At 42.3% G+C, this 16,198-nt stretch overlaps 1 protein-coding gene across 2 annotated transcripts in view; it reads left to right on the forward strand.

Annotated features, from left to right (window-relative positions):
- UPF2 (UPF2 regulator of nonsense transcripts homolog (yeast)) overlaps positions 1–13,954 on the forward strand; it is a 53,265-nt gene extending 39,311 nt beyond the window's left edge. Inside the window, exons 17-22 of one of the 2 annotated variants that reach the window (XM_018553743.1) lie at positions 2,045–2,149; positions 2,840–2,938; positions 5,195–5,362; positions 8,325–8,466; positions 11,765–11,885; positions 12,808–13,954. In XM_018553743.1, the coding sequence (XP_018409245.1) occupies positions 2,045–2,149; positions 2,840–2,938; positions 5,195–5,362; positions 8,325–8,466; positions 11,765–11,885; positions 12,808–12,817 (645 nt within the window). In that variant the 3' untranslated portion in view covers positions 12,818–13,954. The remainder of the gene's footprint in view (positions 1–2,044; positions 2,150–2,839; positions 2,939–5,194; positions 5,363–8,324; positions 8,467–11,764; positions 11,886–12,807) is intronic. The other variant, XM_018553744.1, reaches the window with a different exon arrangement.
- The last annotated feature ends 2,244 nt before the right edge of the window (positions 13,955–16,198 follow it).

Genomic DNA, 16,198 nt, shown 5'->3' on the forward strand with positions numbered 1-16,198 from the left:
TCCTCATGTTATGAATGAACAGGTACACTCATAGAGGATTCTTGTTCATTGATAACAGGGGATACAGAAAAAGAGATTGGGGACTTCATGTCCTCAATCTCTTTTTCTATTTTAAAAGGGAAATATCAGAGGTCTGTTTAGACCCCTAATATTTCTCCGAAGCCCCTAGAAGTAATGTAAAAAATAAAAATGAATTAAACAAATATAAAAAAAGTTTATAAAAAAATAAATTAAAAATAAAATATTTTAAAAATGGGAAAAAATGTAAATAAAGAAACAAACATTTTTGGTTTCGGCCTGACAATTTTTTTGTTTCGGTTTTAAAATTTCCATTTCGGTGCACCTCTAATTGTAACCAATTTTCTTTCTTCAGTATTCCAGTGAGGAAGGCACTCATAGATGTAATCAAATGGTTGTATAATATAGAAAATTCTGGAACAGTCATGTATAAATGGGTGGAGCTATGAAAGTGTGCAGGAATCACTTTCAGGCTGCAGAACGTCAACTGTTTTTTTTTTTGTGTGGTTTTTTTCCTGGTTGTTCTTTGCTTTTTGTACAAAGATAAGCCAACACCCTTAACTTACTGATTATGAAGAGATTGGCCAACCTGCAAAGAACCAAAAAATACATGTTGAATGAGGAAAAGCTCTTCCCCTGGCCTGACTATTCCCACTGTAAACTATAAGTTCCTTGTGCGCAGGGTTACCTTTAAGCTGGCCAAACACTATGCAAATTTCGGGCGGTTCTTGTTGAACTGGACAAAATTCAAACAGTGGGTGCCTCTGTTGGCACCCTTCCCCCTGGCATGCCTTGATCAGAAGATTGAAGGAGCATGTTGGAAAATCTTCAGCCAAACGGTGTTTGCAGCCAGCCAGGGCACCGTTAGGGCATTCTGACAGTGGCCGGCGCCAATGTTGGAATACATAGCTCACAGCGGGAGATTCATCCATCCACGCTGTTTAGCGTGCACAGAGGAATCTGTTTTCTTTTTTTCCCCTTTTAGCCCGCGGGTTGAACAAAAAAAAACAATTTACACGTACGTCTTCATTTAGTATCCCTTGTTCTTGAGTAGGGAAGCAAGATAGAGTAATGGAGTTGGAAACATTACTGATGTCTATGTAAATCCTGGCTTGCCGCTTTAGAAATCATGGGACTTTTTCAGTTTTATGTTTTAAAATAACACCTATTTGTTGTCTGTGTTCCTGATTTAGTGTTGTGTTGTTATAAGAGGTGCTTAACACTTTTAAGAATCCCGTTCATGTGGTAGGTCTTTAGGAATGTTTACATTTTTCAACTAGAAAACACATACCTCTACTAAGCACATAAAAGTATGACTGTTGACATTAAGTCGGTCTATGCTGTATTATAATCACTGAGCTGTCTAAAGTTCAGCAACAATCTTATAATAAAAATCTAGCTAGTGCTGAGATGAAGAGAATCTGCTGCTGAAGTAAAAAGATTCTGGACTCCATCCAGTGGCTGGTCGTAGGACTTATGCTGAGGAGTTGATTGTACAGTGTCAGCCAGAGGATTAAATCATCGGCATCAGAGATAAACGTATGCCAAATTCCTTTTGATAACTATGCTAAATGACCGGAAACTAAAAGTAGCTCAGATTCCCTTATTGCTGCTGTGCCATCAACAATGCCTGCTTGTACTAAAAGGCAAATTGATTGTGGCCATGTCTCATGACCAACAAGGCCTTAGGCACAGACCCTAACATTTAGTTGTGTGGTGTGTCTTTGAGACATTAGATGTAGTGTAGGGGACAAGTCCCTGTTAATATTTGCTGCATTATAATTGGCATGCATCTTCTGCTGCTCCCAAGCTATAGATTTAACAGAGGTTCAAGCATCCACGTTCTCTGGAACTTTGAGGGTTTCATTACCTACATTGTACACTAAAGGGGCAATATTTTATGTAGTTACCATTTGTAGCTATGTTATACATACTGTAATGAGTCAGCCTGTGCCAAGTTTCAGCAGAGGATATAGACTGCAAATCCACCAATTATTTATTATTATACATTTTCTTTTTTTTTTAGGATGCTTCTGAAAATGAAGAAGATGAAAGAGAGGAAGAAGAGGAGGAAAACACCGATTACATGACTGACTCAAACAAGGAAAATGAAACTGATGAAGAAAACACTGTAAGTAACCTTTTTTTTTTCCATAGTAAAACAAATTAGGGGAGAAAAAAATGTAAATTGTGCTTTAACAATAAAAAAAAATGTTTTATTTAAAAGGCTCCACATGCATTATGTGCATCTAGGACACACTGCTTATGTAAACACCTATACATATTGGGTATCCATTCACACGTTAAAGGTAGAGGAATACATTTTAGAGCCATCATTTACAGAGAATTATAAATTGATGAGCTGTAAAGATTTTATAGTGTTGCCTATTAACAATTTGGGTATTGCAGTTGTTTACCGTTTTGTGGGCACACGTAGATTTGAGGCTTGACACATTTAGTATTTTTAAACTCGACCGTCTCCTATTTTATATTTAACATTAAACATTTTTGTGTTTTTTATGTGCACAAAATTAATTTTGGTGTATTTTTTTTTTTTTTTTACTGAGGATATAGATCTTGTAAACATTTGCGTAAATATAAAAAAAATGTGACTACCATCATTTCAATCTACAGGTGTTATGCGTTCATTAAATAGTTCTGGGAGCAGAAAGTCCAAATGACATTTTGGCATGGAAAAAATGTTCCGGCGTCATAACAATTAATGATTTAATAATACTGGGCTGCATTAGTTTGTGCCTTTCATATTGGCCTGGGCTAAGCTGAACTGTTTTTTATACACAAGCTTCTCTCTTCTTTTCAGGAGGTGACGATGAAAGGAGGTGGGATCAAGCATGTTCCCTGTGCAGAAGATGAAGACTTCATTCAGGCTCTAGATAAGATGATGCTGGAAAACCTTCAAGTATGTGACTTTCTGCCAAATATTATTCTGTAGTCAGTCCAGTTATCAAATGCTAAGTGATCTAAGTCCTATCAAGCAGTGCAGCCTGAAGAACGGCAAATGTGTGCTTTCATCTCGGGGTATTTTCTTCCTTCGTCAGCAATGTACTGGAACTTTTGCAGATGTTTTGAGGTGGTGTTTTTTTTTTTTTTAATCCAGCACCACACACACATCCTGTTTTGGACTGTGTTTTAAATTCTTATATTTACTTTTTTTTTGTTTCAAATAAGTTTTATTGAGTTTTATAAAGGGTACAAAGGTATGTATACATACATACATACAAACAAACTAACAAACACAGCAATACTGTGAGCCCATATCTGGGATTACAACAGGTACCAAAATAACCATAAGTGTAAGTATTCAATCTTCAATCCTGTTTATGGGGAAGAAGGTATGAAGAAAGTAGGGGGGAGGGGATACAGTTGGCAGACTGTGGCCGTTGCAGTAATGGGTGCAAAACCGGGAACCATCTTTATAGCCTTTTCTTGGAGTCAGTAGGCAGAATTCGTGGGATCATGTGTGTCGCGTTATAGGTGCTTCCTTTTGCTCCTAGTATTTGTTGACCTGTCATCCCAGCTGCGACACGTCAGCGGGATGTTGTTGCTGACCTTTGAGGGGTTCGGGAGCTCTGAGTATGGGTCATCCATTACAACTGTGATGTGATAGGTTAGGATGGGAGCTTAGGGGGAGGGAGAGGGAAAGAGGGATAGGTCATGGGTGGGAGAGTGGGGTGATAAGTGTTAGGGTATTGTTTAAGGGGGGGGCCTGTGTGACCTTATATTTACTTTTAATTAGTCGCAATGAATCCTGTGAATACCGCTTTGTATTAGCCAAGTGTGATCCACATGCTCGAAATGAGAATTGTGGACAAAAACTTTAATCCTAGTCTGAAGGATTATGAACTCTGACAGGTTTGTATTGCTGTTGGTGTACCCTTTTGGAGATTTTGGAGATATACTCCTACTACTCTCACTATTTGCCATAGGCAAGTGGCCCATGAAATTTGTTTACTTTTTTAATCACCTTTTTATTGTTTTGTGTTTTTGTTTTTACTTTTTACATTTTTTTTATTTATTTTTGAACATTTTCTTTTTCACTTAACTCTATCGCTATCACACAGGAGCTACCAAGCCCCTGTGTAATAGCATTTGGAAGTGACAGGCTCTCTTTATTGAACCTGTCACCTCCAGGACAGAAGTTCTAGCACAGCACTGTGCTGGAACTCCTGTGACGGGTGAGAGGGGAAGACTGCTCTCCCCTCTCACTGTTTACAAGGAGCGGCAGGGTTACTTTTAACCCTGCCGCTCTGCTCCCTGCATCGGCGGCCGGTGAAGAGAGAGACTCGGCGGCAGGGGGGAGGATGGAGTGCAGGACGGAGCCAGCGGGGAGAGAGGTAGGTGGGGGGCGGGGGAGAGGACGTACCGGCTGCAGTTTTATTACAAGTGATCTCGGCGACATCGCCAGAGATTACTTGTAAACAAACAATCCGCTTCCCCACACTGCATTTAGTCGTGCATGTGCAAAGCAGGACTCAATGTAGAAAGCAACTTATCGCCCGGCGCCCAGAACTGCATGCTCCTGGCCGTCGGTGGATTCCACACCCTGTCGCAAATCTTTCATTCGCCGGACCCCGCTTGTCACTGCCCGGGGCCCCTCCAATTCTTGTCCCAGAGCAGCCGCACTGGCTGCCCCCTCCCCCAGTGGCTACGCCACTAATGACAACTGTCAGAGAAAATCCAAAATGTTATGGTGGTCAAGTCGAAGGAATATCTTCCAATAGGGACATCCTGCATCAGTAACTGTCAAAGGTTGGATTTCTCCTCCTTTTGGGAAGATTTCCACTCACTTTTTGTCATGTTTGTGGGACGGGAGGTGTACTGGAATCTCCCCAGTGGGAACACAGACACCACTAACAACCCAGCAGATGTTCTAACTCTTTCACATTTCAAAGGAAGAAAATAAATTTGCTTACCATTGTAGTGCATGCCCCTTTTCTTGTGTGTTTTAAGGTGTGATCCCAGCCCATTCAAATGAATACTCTGCATTATTGCAGCATGTCTAAACGCTTAATAACCCGTTGCACTAATGTACTTGTGTTAATGCAGTGCGCAATGTGAATGGGCCCTTAATGTTTGGTTACAGGAATTTTTTCTCAGTCCACAAGGACAACCTTGTTTTTTCAGTCCTTTTTAAAAAAGTATTTGTTTTGTTTAGCAACGCAGCGGAGAGTCTGTGAAAGTACATCAGCTGGATGTTGCCATTCCCTTGCATCTGAAGAGCCAGCTGAAGAAAGGACATGCCTTTGTCAGTCCGGAGGGAGAGGCAGACTGCGGAGACACAATGCCGTTTGTAATGCTGACCAGAAGAGGCAACAAACAGCAGGTAACTAAAAGCATTTGTTCTGTTCTACCATCCATTACACGGCAAATATGTTGTGCAGACCTAAAACTAGGCAGTTTCTTTCTGGTGCTTTTTATTCTTCCTCCTTGTACTTTTTCCTGAAGTGTATGTTGAAGCTGAATCTTGTTAAAATCAGACCTTTCCTTTTTAACATCTCTATTTAGAACCTTCAGACCACAGCTGAAAGATGCTTCCATTTTTTCAAAAAGTGTGTGCTTGATCAACTTTAGTGAAGTAGAAACTTGATGCCGGGGGGTATAACGGGCTCCTCATGTCTCCTTAAAGAGAACCTACAATTTTTTTGTGTCTCATTGCACTGCCTGACCAGAATCCCATGGTAATATAATGGAGGGTGCTGAATGACATGCGGATGGCGCCACACAAATCCAAATGTAGAAGAAGTCACCCTCACACCTAGGACCAATGCATCAATCCGTCCTTTTATTGACGTCCGATATACATGGCATCACAAGTACAAAGCAACCTTTCGGAACCTGGTGTGGTCACTGTGCCTCTTTCCTGATGAAGGAAGGGGCCGTGCTACGTTCTGAAACGTTGCTTTGTACTTGTGATGCCATGTGTATCTGATGTCAATAAAATTGATGCATTGGACCTAGGTGTGAGGGTGACGACTACTTCTATACTCGGAGAACCTGTCCCCTCCAGTGTGCTATTACATTAAAGTTAAATAGTCTTGAAAATTAAAACTTTCCCACCCCATGTACATGCACATATGTACTTAAACGCATGTGTCCAGTACCTACATATGAAAACAACATTTGTGCCACAAATGTTACATGTCACTGCACACGCCAGGATGCGAGCAGTAACTCTAGGGCTATTATTTGCCATTAACTCTGATGTGATGACCTGCAAAGGCTTTTAAAGTGCAGCTTATGTACAATTTTGGGTACCGGAGTTTGTTGCTATTTTACCGGCATGCACAATTTTAAGGCTTTGACATGTATGGTATCTGTTTACTCAGCACAACCTCATCTTTTAAATGTTACCAAGAATTGGGTGTTGTATTGTGTTTGGGTGCACTAAAATGATTTGAATGAATTTTTTTTATAAAAAATTTGGATTTGATAAGCAGTTGCTGGCAGTTGAATTTTGTATGTCACACAATACATGCACATTTTATTCTCGAAGTTCTCTGCTTTCATAAAATGTTTTAACTAAGTTCTAACTAAGCTTCAGGCCTAAAACATGCTTTTTAACATGCATGCAAAAATGGCTCTAGCAGCAAAAGGTTTAAAAGATCCAGCTGTCACAGGAGGCTGGGCAAGCGGTGTAGGGAGGAGAGCTCCACCTCCGGTGACAGCGCAGCCTGTCTCCGCCCACACACCGCTTGTTGGACTGTGAGAGGAGGCTGAGCGGTGGGGGAGGAGAGACGCCGGCCGCTCACTGCGCTCAGCCGGGTGTTGCATTTTCTCTCCTCCACGCTGGGACACAGAGCAGCGCCCAGCGGGTAGGAAAGAAAGCAGGGATGCGCCGATGTATCGACAGGAAAATGGCACTTTCAGCATTTAGCCAAAAGTGCCATTTGCGGCCGATATATCGGTGCATCAATAGATGTAATATTTCATATTAAGCTGTATTAAAAAAAATTTGGGGGGTTTTCGCCCTGACCATAGTAAATACATGTATAAAACCACTTTCTGGACTTTGCAAATCTGGTTAAAGCTTGTTAAATGATATGGAAATGCTGGATGAATGATGTTCTTCAAACGAGCATTTAGAAGCTTAAAAGCTTAAACAGTGCCCAAGTGTACCAGTCCCGATGACTGAGGATTGCTCTGAAAACGTATACCTTAGTGCACTGATAATTGTTGTTTTACAACTGCCAGTGCGGATTTTATTTCTCTGATTAAATGCAGGAAACTCTCAGGATAAGCTAATGCAATATTTAAATGTTGTTGCTGGAGCTGTCCTGTCAAATAAAGCCTCTTCACATCCAGGATTATCCATTGCACCCAGTCACCTACTGAACTGCATTCATAAAATAGAACCAAGAGCAGTGCATAAAAAGGATTACATGTGAAGTGACACTAGTCTGAGTGTTCTCTCTCCAAGTATAAAGCTGAACTCTGGAAGTTTCACACAAACTACCCTTCTCCCCCCTACTACAAGGACTTGTTAAGTCTAGGGGTAGAGGGGTGATGGTGAGAAATAATGTAAATATTACACCTTCTTCCTGAACTCCTAGACTTATGATCATGTAACTCTTGCCATGTGGCTGGGGGGGAGGGGTAATTTTGGTAGGTATTGGCAGGTTTTTTTTTTCATAGCTTGGAGCTCTTTTTATCTTGTGTTTAGTTTTAGCCTGCATCTTATCCTCAAGCTATGTTAATATTATGTTTAAATGCCAGAATTCTTCACAGCAAAGTTCTAGAACAGTGATGGCGAACCTTGGCACTCCAGCTGTGCCAAAACTACAAATCCCAACATGCATCTGCCTCTGGGAGTTATGTCTGTGGCTGTCAGAGCCTTGCAATGCCTCATGGGACTTGTAGTTCCAAAACCGCTGGGGTGCCAAGGTTCGCCACCACTGTTCTTGAAAAAAGTGGGTTGTAGATTATATTAATATTTGCAGTAACCAAATGCCTTTTTCACACCCATCTTGACCTGCTGGTCAGATTTGTGAAGTAAATGCAGACCTCTCAGGGTGGCGTTTCCATGTCCAAGCACCCTGTACCGCTAAAAAGCCATATTCTAGTCCTTGTGGACCAAACTATTGGATCAAGAAGGTGAGGTAAAGGCTTTTAGGTTTAACTGCAAATAAACTGTCATGGTCCAGGCACCGCCCTTGAAAGAAGACGGAGATTACATTTCTAATGTGCATGACTCCCTTCACTTCAAAGGTCCTCTACTGAGCAGTTCCTTCACTAGGTGTTTTTATGTCTACTGTACAATATTCTAATTTTCCTAATTTGTTTTCCAGTTTAAAATTCTGAAGGTACCAATGTCTTCCACACTGGCTGCAAATCATTGGAACCAACAGCAAGTAGAGCAGGAGGAAAGGATGCGGATGAAAAAGCTCACATTGGACATTAATGAGCGTCAAGAACAGGAGGACTATCAGGGTAATGATCATTGCTGTCCATTGTTAAGTTCCTTGTTGTGCTCCGCTAATGTTAATACACACAGACTTGTATTTTATTGTTATCCCTTTTGTTATTCAGCTTTCAAAAGTCTTGGCTCTATTGTTCCCTTCAAGATATTAAGATCTGTAACTATTACTATATACTACTTGCATCCAACACATACTAAGTAAAGCTAGCAGTATCCAGGACAATGATTGTCCAGGAATGGTCACTTCAAACTTAAATTGATTGGCTGTGTGGATTTCATTTTATTTTTTTATTTTTTTCATATAAACTGCATTCCTCCCCGATTTTAATATTTAGCACAGCCCTTACAGAAGGTGCCATCTTAGACCAATTTAGTAGAGGTCTGCGCCACATTACAATGTGGTGTAGCTTGGATTCCTTTTGTAGCAAGGAGCCAAGCTACCTTTTCATATAGCAATATTATAATAGAAATATTTTTTTATGGTTTTGAGATATTAAAAAACACACTATGTGGAGAAAAAGTAGTGTTTAATATTGACCACCGCTGCTCTATGGGCAAGCCCCTGTTAAACATAAAACAAAATAAAAATGACCGCAATAAATGCGTATCTCTCAGGCAATGCTGGCTCCATCTGAATCCATCCACATGCTTTCTGCCCTTTTTTCATTGGACTGCTGTGTGAAATTGATGTCCTAATTTGTTGCTTAAGGAACGGAAGACTGCTAATCAGTTCCTCCCGATCAGATAGGAAGGTTACTAGCCAGTTCTTCTGCCACACGAGCAGCAGTGAAGACCGCAAATCTGTTCTGCAGCCTCACGAGCAGAAGGGAAGGCAACTAAAACAGTTCCAATGCCTCTCAAGCAGCAGGGAAGATGGCTAACCAGCTCCTCTGCCTCACGAGCAGGAGGGAGGACGGCTAAACCAGCTCCTCTGCCTCACAAGCAGCAGGGAGGACGGCTAAACCAGCTCCTCTGCCTCACGAGCAGCAAGGAGGACGGCTAAACCAGCTCCTCTGCCTCACGAGCAGGAGGGAGGACGGCTAAACCAGCTGTCACAGTTTAGCTGCAGACTTGCAGCTGAGCTGTTGCTTGTAGTTCTACAAGTATATACATACCTCTTACCCCTGGTTCTTTAGGCATGCAGGGTGTTGCTGGTGCTTGTAGTCCTCCAGACATGTGCTCGGAACTTGACTTACTCTTGCATTAGTCTGGCAGCTTTAGGGCTGCTGCAGTTAAAATACATCACAATGCTTTCCTATGGGCTTTCTTGTGCCTAATTCACACCATTGCAGTCCGTTCAACTGCAGTCAGAAAAAGTACTGCTTGTCCTATTTTACCTGCATCTAACTGCACTAAATGCATAAAAACGCTGTAAAACACAGCAGACTGCATACAAAAAACCAGAATTGATTGTGGCATCATCCAGGGACATGCAGGGAAAAAACGCATCACAAACGCGCCAAAACGCATCAAAACTGATCGCAATGCAACTGCGCAGACGCACGCAGTTGTGATGCAGTTTCTGATGTGAACTAACCCTTAGGCGTCGGCCGACCTCCCCTGCTGTTTCTTATGCAGCTTCTCAGCCAATCAGTGCAGTCCACTTGTGGCCAATCCTGTGAATCCTCCCTCTTCCTGTCTCTATTTAAACCCAGGGCAGCGAACGGCACGTGGCCCGAGCAACGCTTTCCTAAGCTAGATGCTGAGCCCCGTTTGTGATTGAACCTGATTGCCTTGAAGTTTATCCATGTCCTGACTGCTGACTTGTCCCTGGAAATCCCTGTCTTCTGTCTGTTCCTGTCCTTTGGATATTCCCTGGAAATCCCAGTCTTCAGTTTGTCCCTGGAAGTCCTGGTCCTCCGTCTGTCCCTGACCTTTGTTTTGTCCCTTGTTTGTGTGTCTGCAAGTTGCACTCTGGCCTTGTCAACAATTCTTGGCTGTTAGGTGAGTCGGGTGAACCTAGGGATTGTGACCTGCGGTCACCACGCAGCCAAGCCCATCTCCACCATCGGAAGCTCTGGTGATCACCGGCTGGCCCTTAGAATCCTCATCCTGGGGGACCCCATGCCACCTACCTAGCCTTGCAGCACCCTGCCCTATAACTTGTCCTACCTGCCTATTCTGTCTTCTACTGCCTCATTCATCCCCCCTGCTCTGCTCCCTGCTTGTACTCCAGCTCTGGGAGTTGTCAGCCTACACTGCTTGCACCCTTTTCTCGAAGTGTCCCTGCCAGTGTAGTAGATGGGGTCCACAGACCTGTTTTCTAGTTATACCAGTGAGCCCTGATCCGTGACACAAGCTCCTCTGCCTCACGAGCAGAAGGGAGGACGGCTAAACCAGCTCCTCTGCCTCATAAGCAGAGGGGAAGACGGCAACTTGTGGGACCTGAGGTAACAAGCAGCGAGGACAGCATGAAACCTGAAAGTACATTCTCTTTGTGTACTCTCTCTGAATACAGTTTACTAATGAAGTATAATTGTTATATTAGAAAATGGTTTTCTGAGTGTTCAGAGATCTCCGTTGAGTGCAATCTGTAAAAAAGAAAAGGAGTTAATTTTCAGGTGGTATGTGGACAAACAAAAAACTTCCTTCATTAATGTACATATCTATATCCTTTTAATAATTGTTGCTGTACCTTGTTCCTGGAGATGTGAGCTGTAACGCGGATTCTACTTAATAACCAGTAAACCAGGTCCGTGTTCTAACAGACTGTTTCACAGATGTTTTACAAGGTATATGGGGTAATTCACCTAATCCTCCATGTATGTGTGCCAAAACTCTGTTTTAGTTCTCTGGTTATTAAGTAGAGCCGTTTAGCAACACATAACCACATAAGAAGAATAAGAAACTATTATCTGCACAATATACACAAAAGTTTCATTGTTCAGAGCCACCACTAGCTATTTACCTATATGTTAGGGAGGTTCCTTCCAAATAGTTGTGGCAATAAATGATGTGACCCCATTGTAACTGGACACACACAGGATTCCAAATGATTTACATCTCTCATTTTAACCCATTACATGCAAGAAAAATGTAGGTACAGCTATGTTTAGGATCTAGCCAGGAAATTGAAAAGAAATATTTAAAAAAAAAAGAAAAATATGTAAAAGTGTTCATGTAACTTTAAAATCAGTAGGTTGTTTTTTGGTAATACATATGGATTATATTTAAATACATGTAGGTTTGTCATAATTCCATAAAGCTTCAGAGTTGCTGTTATCACAATGCAAACATTGCTTAAGCTTGTAAAACAAGTGAACAGATATAAAAACCAATGTTGTTTTTTTGGGGGGGTTTTTCTTGCAGAAATGCTGCAATCTTTGGCTCAGCGTCCAGCTCCAGCTAATACTAACAGGGAGCGTCGGCCCCGGTACCAGCATCCAAAAGGGGCACCAAATGCAGATCTTATCTTCAAGACTGGTGGCAGGTGAGTGAACTAGATGAATGAGCTCACATTTGTCTGATGCTGTTCAGCAGCTTGGATTTGTCTTTTTTCCATCTGCTATCTTCTGAAATACCGTTCAGCTAATGCAAGCTCCATCCATGTCTCTGCTTGATGTCTTCCCTTTCTGCTTTTGCACTGCAGCTCTGTAAACCAGCGGCCCTTATTGGTTGCTTAGAGAGAAGAGGCGTGAGTGGATGGGAACAGCCAAGGGAAATTTAGGTGACCTTGGCACCACTGGGTCATTTGTACAGAATGGGAAACCTAAGGCAATATACTTACCTTTTTGGTGGCCTGCGTGTTGGAAAGCTACTGTTTTTGCTTCTCCCTGGGCACTTAGAATATGAAACCTTTCCGGGTGGGTTGAATACCTGCTCCCCTCATTGTACACTGTGGTTTCTCCTGCCGGCTTATATATCCTGTAATGACATAACAGCCGACGAGAGCAACCACGGGCTTGAGGAAAGGTCCTTTTTTTTTATATTTCCTTTTCTTTTACAAGGACTGTGCACAGATGTCTCTGTGATGACAGGGTAATTAAAGGACAAGGTTATATTTCACAAACCCTCCTAGCCCCTAAATACACTAAATTCAAACTGGGCTGCTTACCTAGAGCAGCAGCCTTCCTTGCCGTCTCTACCAAAACATAGTAGGTAAGCACTCCTGTGTATATGTGGAATATGGATGCCCCAGTGGTCAGTTAGCTAAGGTTTATATGCATTAAGTAATACTATTCCTTCCTTTTCAAAGGGAGCAGAGTATGCCACATGCAGTGTGTTTGTGTGTTTGATTTCGATTGAGTGCCCACCATGCATAGTGTATATGCTTGCTAAAATGTCATCGGTTGACTTTCAGGTGTGATTTTAACTATTTAAGAATGTAACGATTTATATTCTTTCCTTAACAGAAGACGTTGATTTGGTGACTAGCGCCATTCCATTGGGCCCTATACCTGACAACATGGCAAGTGGAGTCCTACAGATTGCGTGAGATCAGCAGCACATCGCAGCATGTTCAGAAAAGAGTTCAGGACAGTGCTGGGAGCCAGGAGGTGTAGAAACAGCAGCCTGATGTGTCCAGGCTGGAAGCTTCTTCTCAACAGACACACACTCAGAGTGAGCACTACTTGTTGACAAGGCATCACAGTGGCCTTACGCTGGAAGAGCAGCAGCGAGATGGAAGACTTTACATAGCAAGCAGTTCAGTTATTAATAGGAAGAGTTTCGTTTTAGTAAAGACAAATTGCAAACGTTAAGATTTGCATGGTGGGAGAGTTGAACACAAACTTACATTATTTCCTCTGGCGGGTAGAAGACAAACTCTTCAGTGGCAGCTGACCCAACTCACAGAGGCAATAAAGTGGAAAACCTTTTTCAAAATGTGGGAAAAAGTAATAAAATTTAAAAAAAGCTTTGTTTACAGTAAATTTTTCTTTAGTTTGCATTTAGAAATAAGTTATAATAGCAGGTAAAACATTGTTGCAGAGCTTTAGCCTTCTTCAGGTTCAGTCAGGTTGTATTGGCATTTTTTTCTGCAGTAAATGAAGTAGGATACATGGATCTCCCGTTTCAGATAGCAGCAGAAAGACAAATCACCCCGAAGTGTGTTATATGCACAGCTGGCTTCATATGCCACAGGACGTGTGAAGAAAACCAGAAATACAACAGACTGTATAAACTGTGTGTGTATAAACATTGCGCGTGGAGTTGCACACCCTTATTTCTCTTGAATGGTGAATAAATGTTGTTCTGTTCCCCTTAGTTTATTTAGCATATCTTTTTTTTCTTTCCTCTTCAGACTGTAAATATATTGCAAATAACACAGAGCACATGTATGTTCTTATATGTCTGTGTTTTTTTTGTTCTTTTTGCGTTTTTGTTTTGTTGTTTTTTTTTTTTTAAATGGCTTTTTTGGGTATTTGTGCATGTTGGAGATTTGAAAAGAAGGGGAGGGGAAAAAAACTGTAAAGGTGTATTTCCAACAATTATGCTGCACGATCTTCACCAGCTCAAGCAACCTTTTGCCAACGCTTTAATAAAGTGTTGTACATTGTATTTGGGTATAGTCACTTTTTCACAGAATTTTATGGTAATTCTCTTATATGTTTTAATAAAATGAACACATAAACTTCCCCCCTCCCTCTCAAGCCCCCAGAGCACATATTAAACTTCCCCCCTCCCTCTCAAGCCCCCAGCACACATATAATACACTCCCCTCCTCCCTCCTTTCCTTCCAAGCCCCCTCACCTGCTTGCATCTGTGCATGGAGGAGGCACATCATCATTCCCTGGTGATCTAGTGGTGATTAGTAAGGTCTAGTGCAGACCTTACTAATCATCCATCATTCGGCCAGATCTGAAAGAGCTCTGCCCTGAGCTGACAGGAGCAGCTCTGCAGTCTGCATCCGACAGAGATGCAGACCGTGTGGCTGCTCCCGCAAGTCGGGCACGCAGCCCGTGATCGTGTGCCCGACTTGTCAGCTGGCTGCGGGCCACAGAGTACCGGCTCTTTGAGACCCCTGCTCTAAACCATCTGCTGTTAAGACTGTCTGCTTTCTATATCACTCCAGTCCTTACCCCTGGATCAGCTTGCCTCTGAGTTGCCGCTGTCTTTTGCCATCACTTCCACATTAAGAAACAGTTTAGGCTCTTACTGATGCAATGTGCACCACCTGAGCCTAGAGGATCATCCTAATGCTTTTACCAGTGGTATTCCCAGTCTTGGGGCCTTTAGAACCCCTGAGACCGCAAAGACCATCTTGGGTATACTTGCTGTTCCAAGTCTTCCTTTACAAAGAGTGGAAACGCCCTGTTGAGATGTTTGCTTTTCCCAAGCACGTACTAGCCTTGTATCGTTTTGAAGAGGACTTTGTTTAAAAAGTAGTCTTCCTCACTGTGGATCTGGCAGTGTCACACCTTAAACTTTATTTCCACTTTTGCAGCCAGAATGGGGTACCTCCTATTTTATATTTGTTACATGTTCCCATTCACAAGGCATAACCTTTAAAAAAAAATTGCAGTTCACCTTTTTTTAGATTTCATTGTGCTAACTCCAGGATTTAGAAATCCTGCTTACTTCTCACTGTCTGGGGGGTGTTGAGGGAAGTTTTGTTTCAAATAATCCCATCTGTACTCTACTGGCAGATTTCATTATCACTTGTAAACAGGATGAGCAGGGATGTCTGTCCTAACAGGGTTAAAGCCCTGAAGACCTTGTAGTTTAATGAGGGAAGCTCAGTCTGTCTTTAGTCTTTCTATTAGAACAGTCAGAGTTTGCGGTTAGTGAAATTGAGAGAGAAGCATGCAAAGGCCTGCTACATAGAGATATCTAAAAGGTAAATCTATTTTTTCAAATTCTTTTTAGTAATACTATGTGAATAGGGACACAAACATATAGTGGGGGAGGGGGGGGGGGTTCCCCTTTAACTGCAAAAGTGGAAATTCACCCTGACAAAGCAACCACCATAGCTGTAGAGGATGCTCCTGTATTTAAGGACCCAACTGATAAACTGTTGGAAGGTCTCTCTAGAACTTTGTGTTTGCTAGCAGTCTCTGCTCTTCATTCCATCTTAGCTGTGACTTTGTTTTGCCAAACCCAGGCTCATTGGTCAAAATGCCTTAAAAGGGATCTTGCCAATACTGCGGTTGATCCCTTGTCCCAGAATGTTTGGAACAACTGGTTGTTACATTAAGCTACAGTTGTGACGGGCTGCTAGAGGTTTCCCATCTCACCTCCTGCATTGGTGTCCTGTCCGTACACATGTGGAGCACAAAGTGTTGGACTGTAGAACCCGCGTATAAAACATTGGGGAAAATTTGTTTACTTTTGAAGACACACAAACGGCTTGCATCTCAGATGGTTGTGGGAGGTTGTTTCCAAGGGCTACAAGCTGGCGTTTTACTCCTTGGCCCCTCAGTTTTTCACTTCCAGTCTTTGTGTCACCATGCAGATTACCAGATCTTCTTTGAAACCTCTTAGGTTCCCAACCCCTTAGGAGGCATTTTCCCCATCTTGGATCTCAAAGCAGTGAATGTCTTCATAAGCGCTCAGAAATTCCGCATGGAATCCTCTAGGTCTGGTATCCCCTCCTATTTCTTTTTGTGCCTCTATCAGTTCATGGCCCTGCCCTTCGGTCTCTCATCTGCACCTTTTGGTATTCACCAAGGTGCAGGCCCCAGTGCTAGTCTTGCTGCACTCTCATGGCATCCCATTGTGGGATACTTGGATGACCTGTTGAGATTACAATTGCCTGTCAGACAATCTGGCCTTCACTGTGCAGATATTATAATGGTTTGGATG

This window comes from Nanorana parkeri, unplaced genomic scaffold (genome assembly GCF_000935625.1).
Source record: "Nanorana parkeri isolate BGI_ZX_2015 unplaced genomic scaffold, ASM93562v1 scaffold128, whole genome shotgun sequence".
Classification (NCBI taxonomy): Eukaryota; Metazoa; Chordata; class Amphibia; order Anura; family Dicroglossidae; genus Nanorana; species Nanorana parkeri.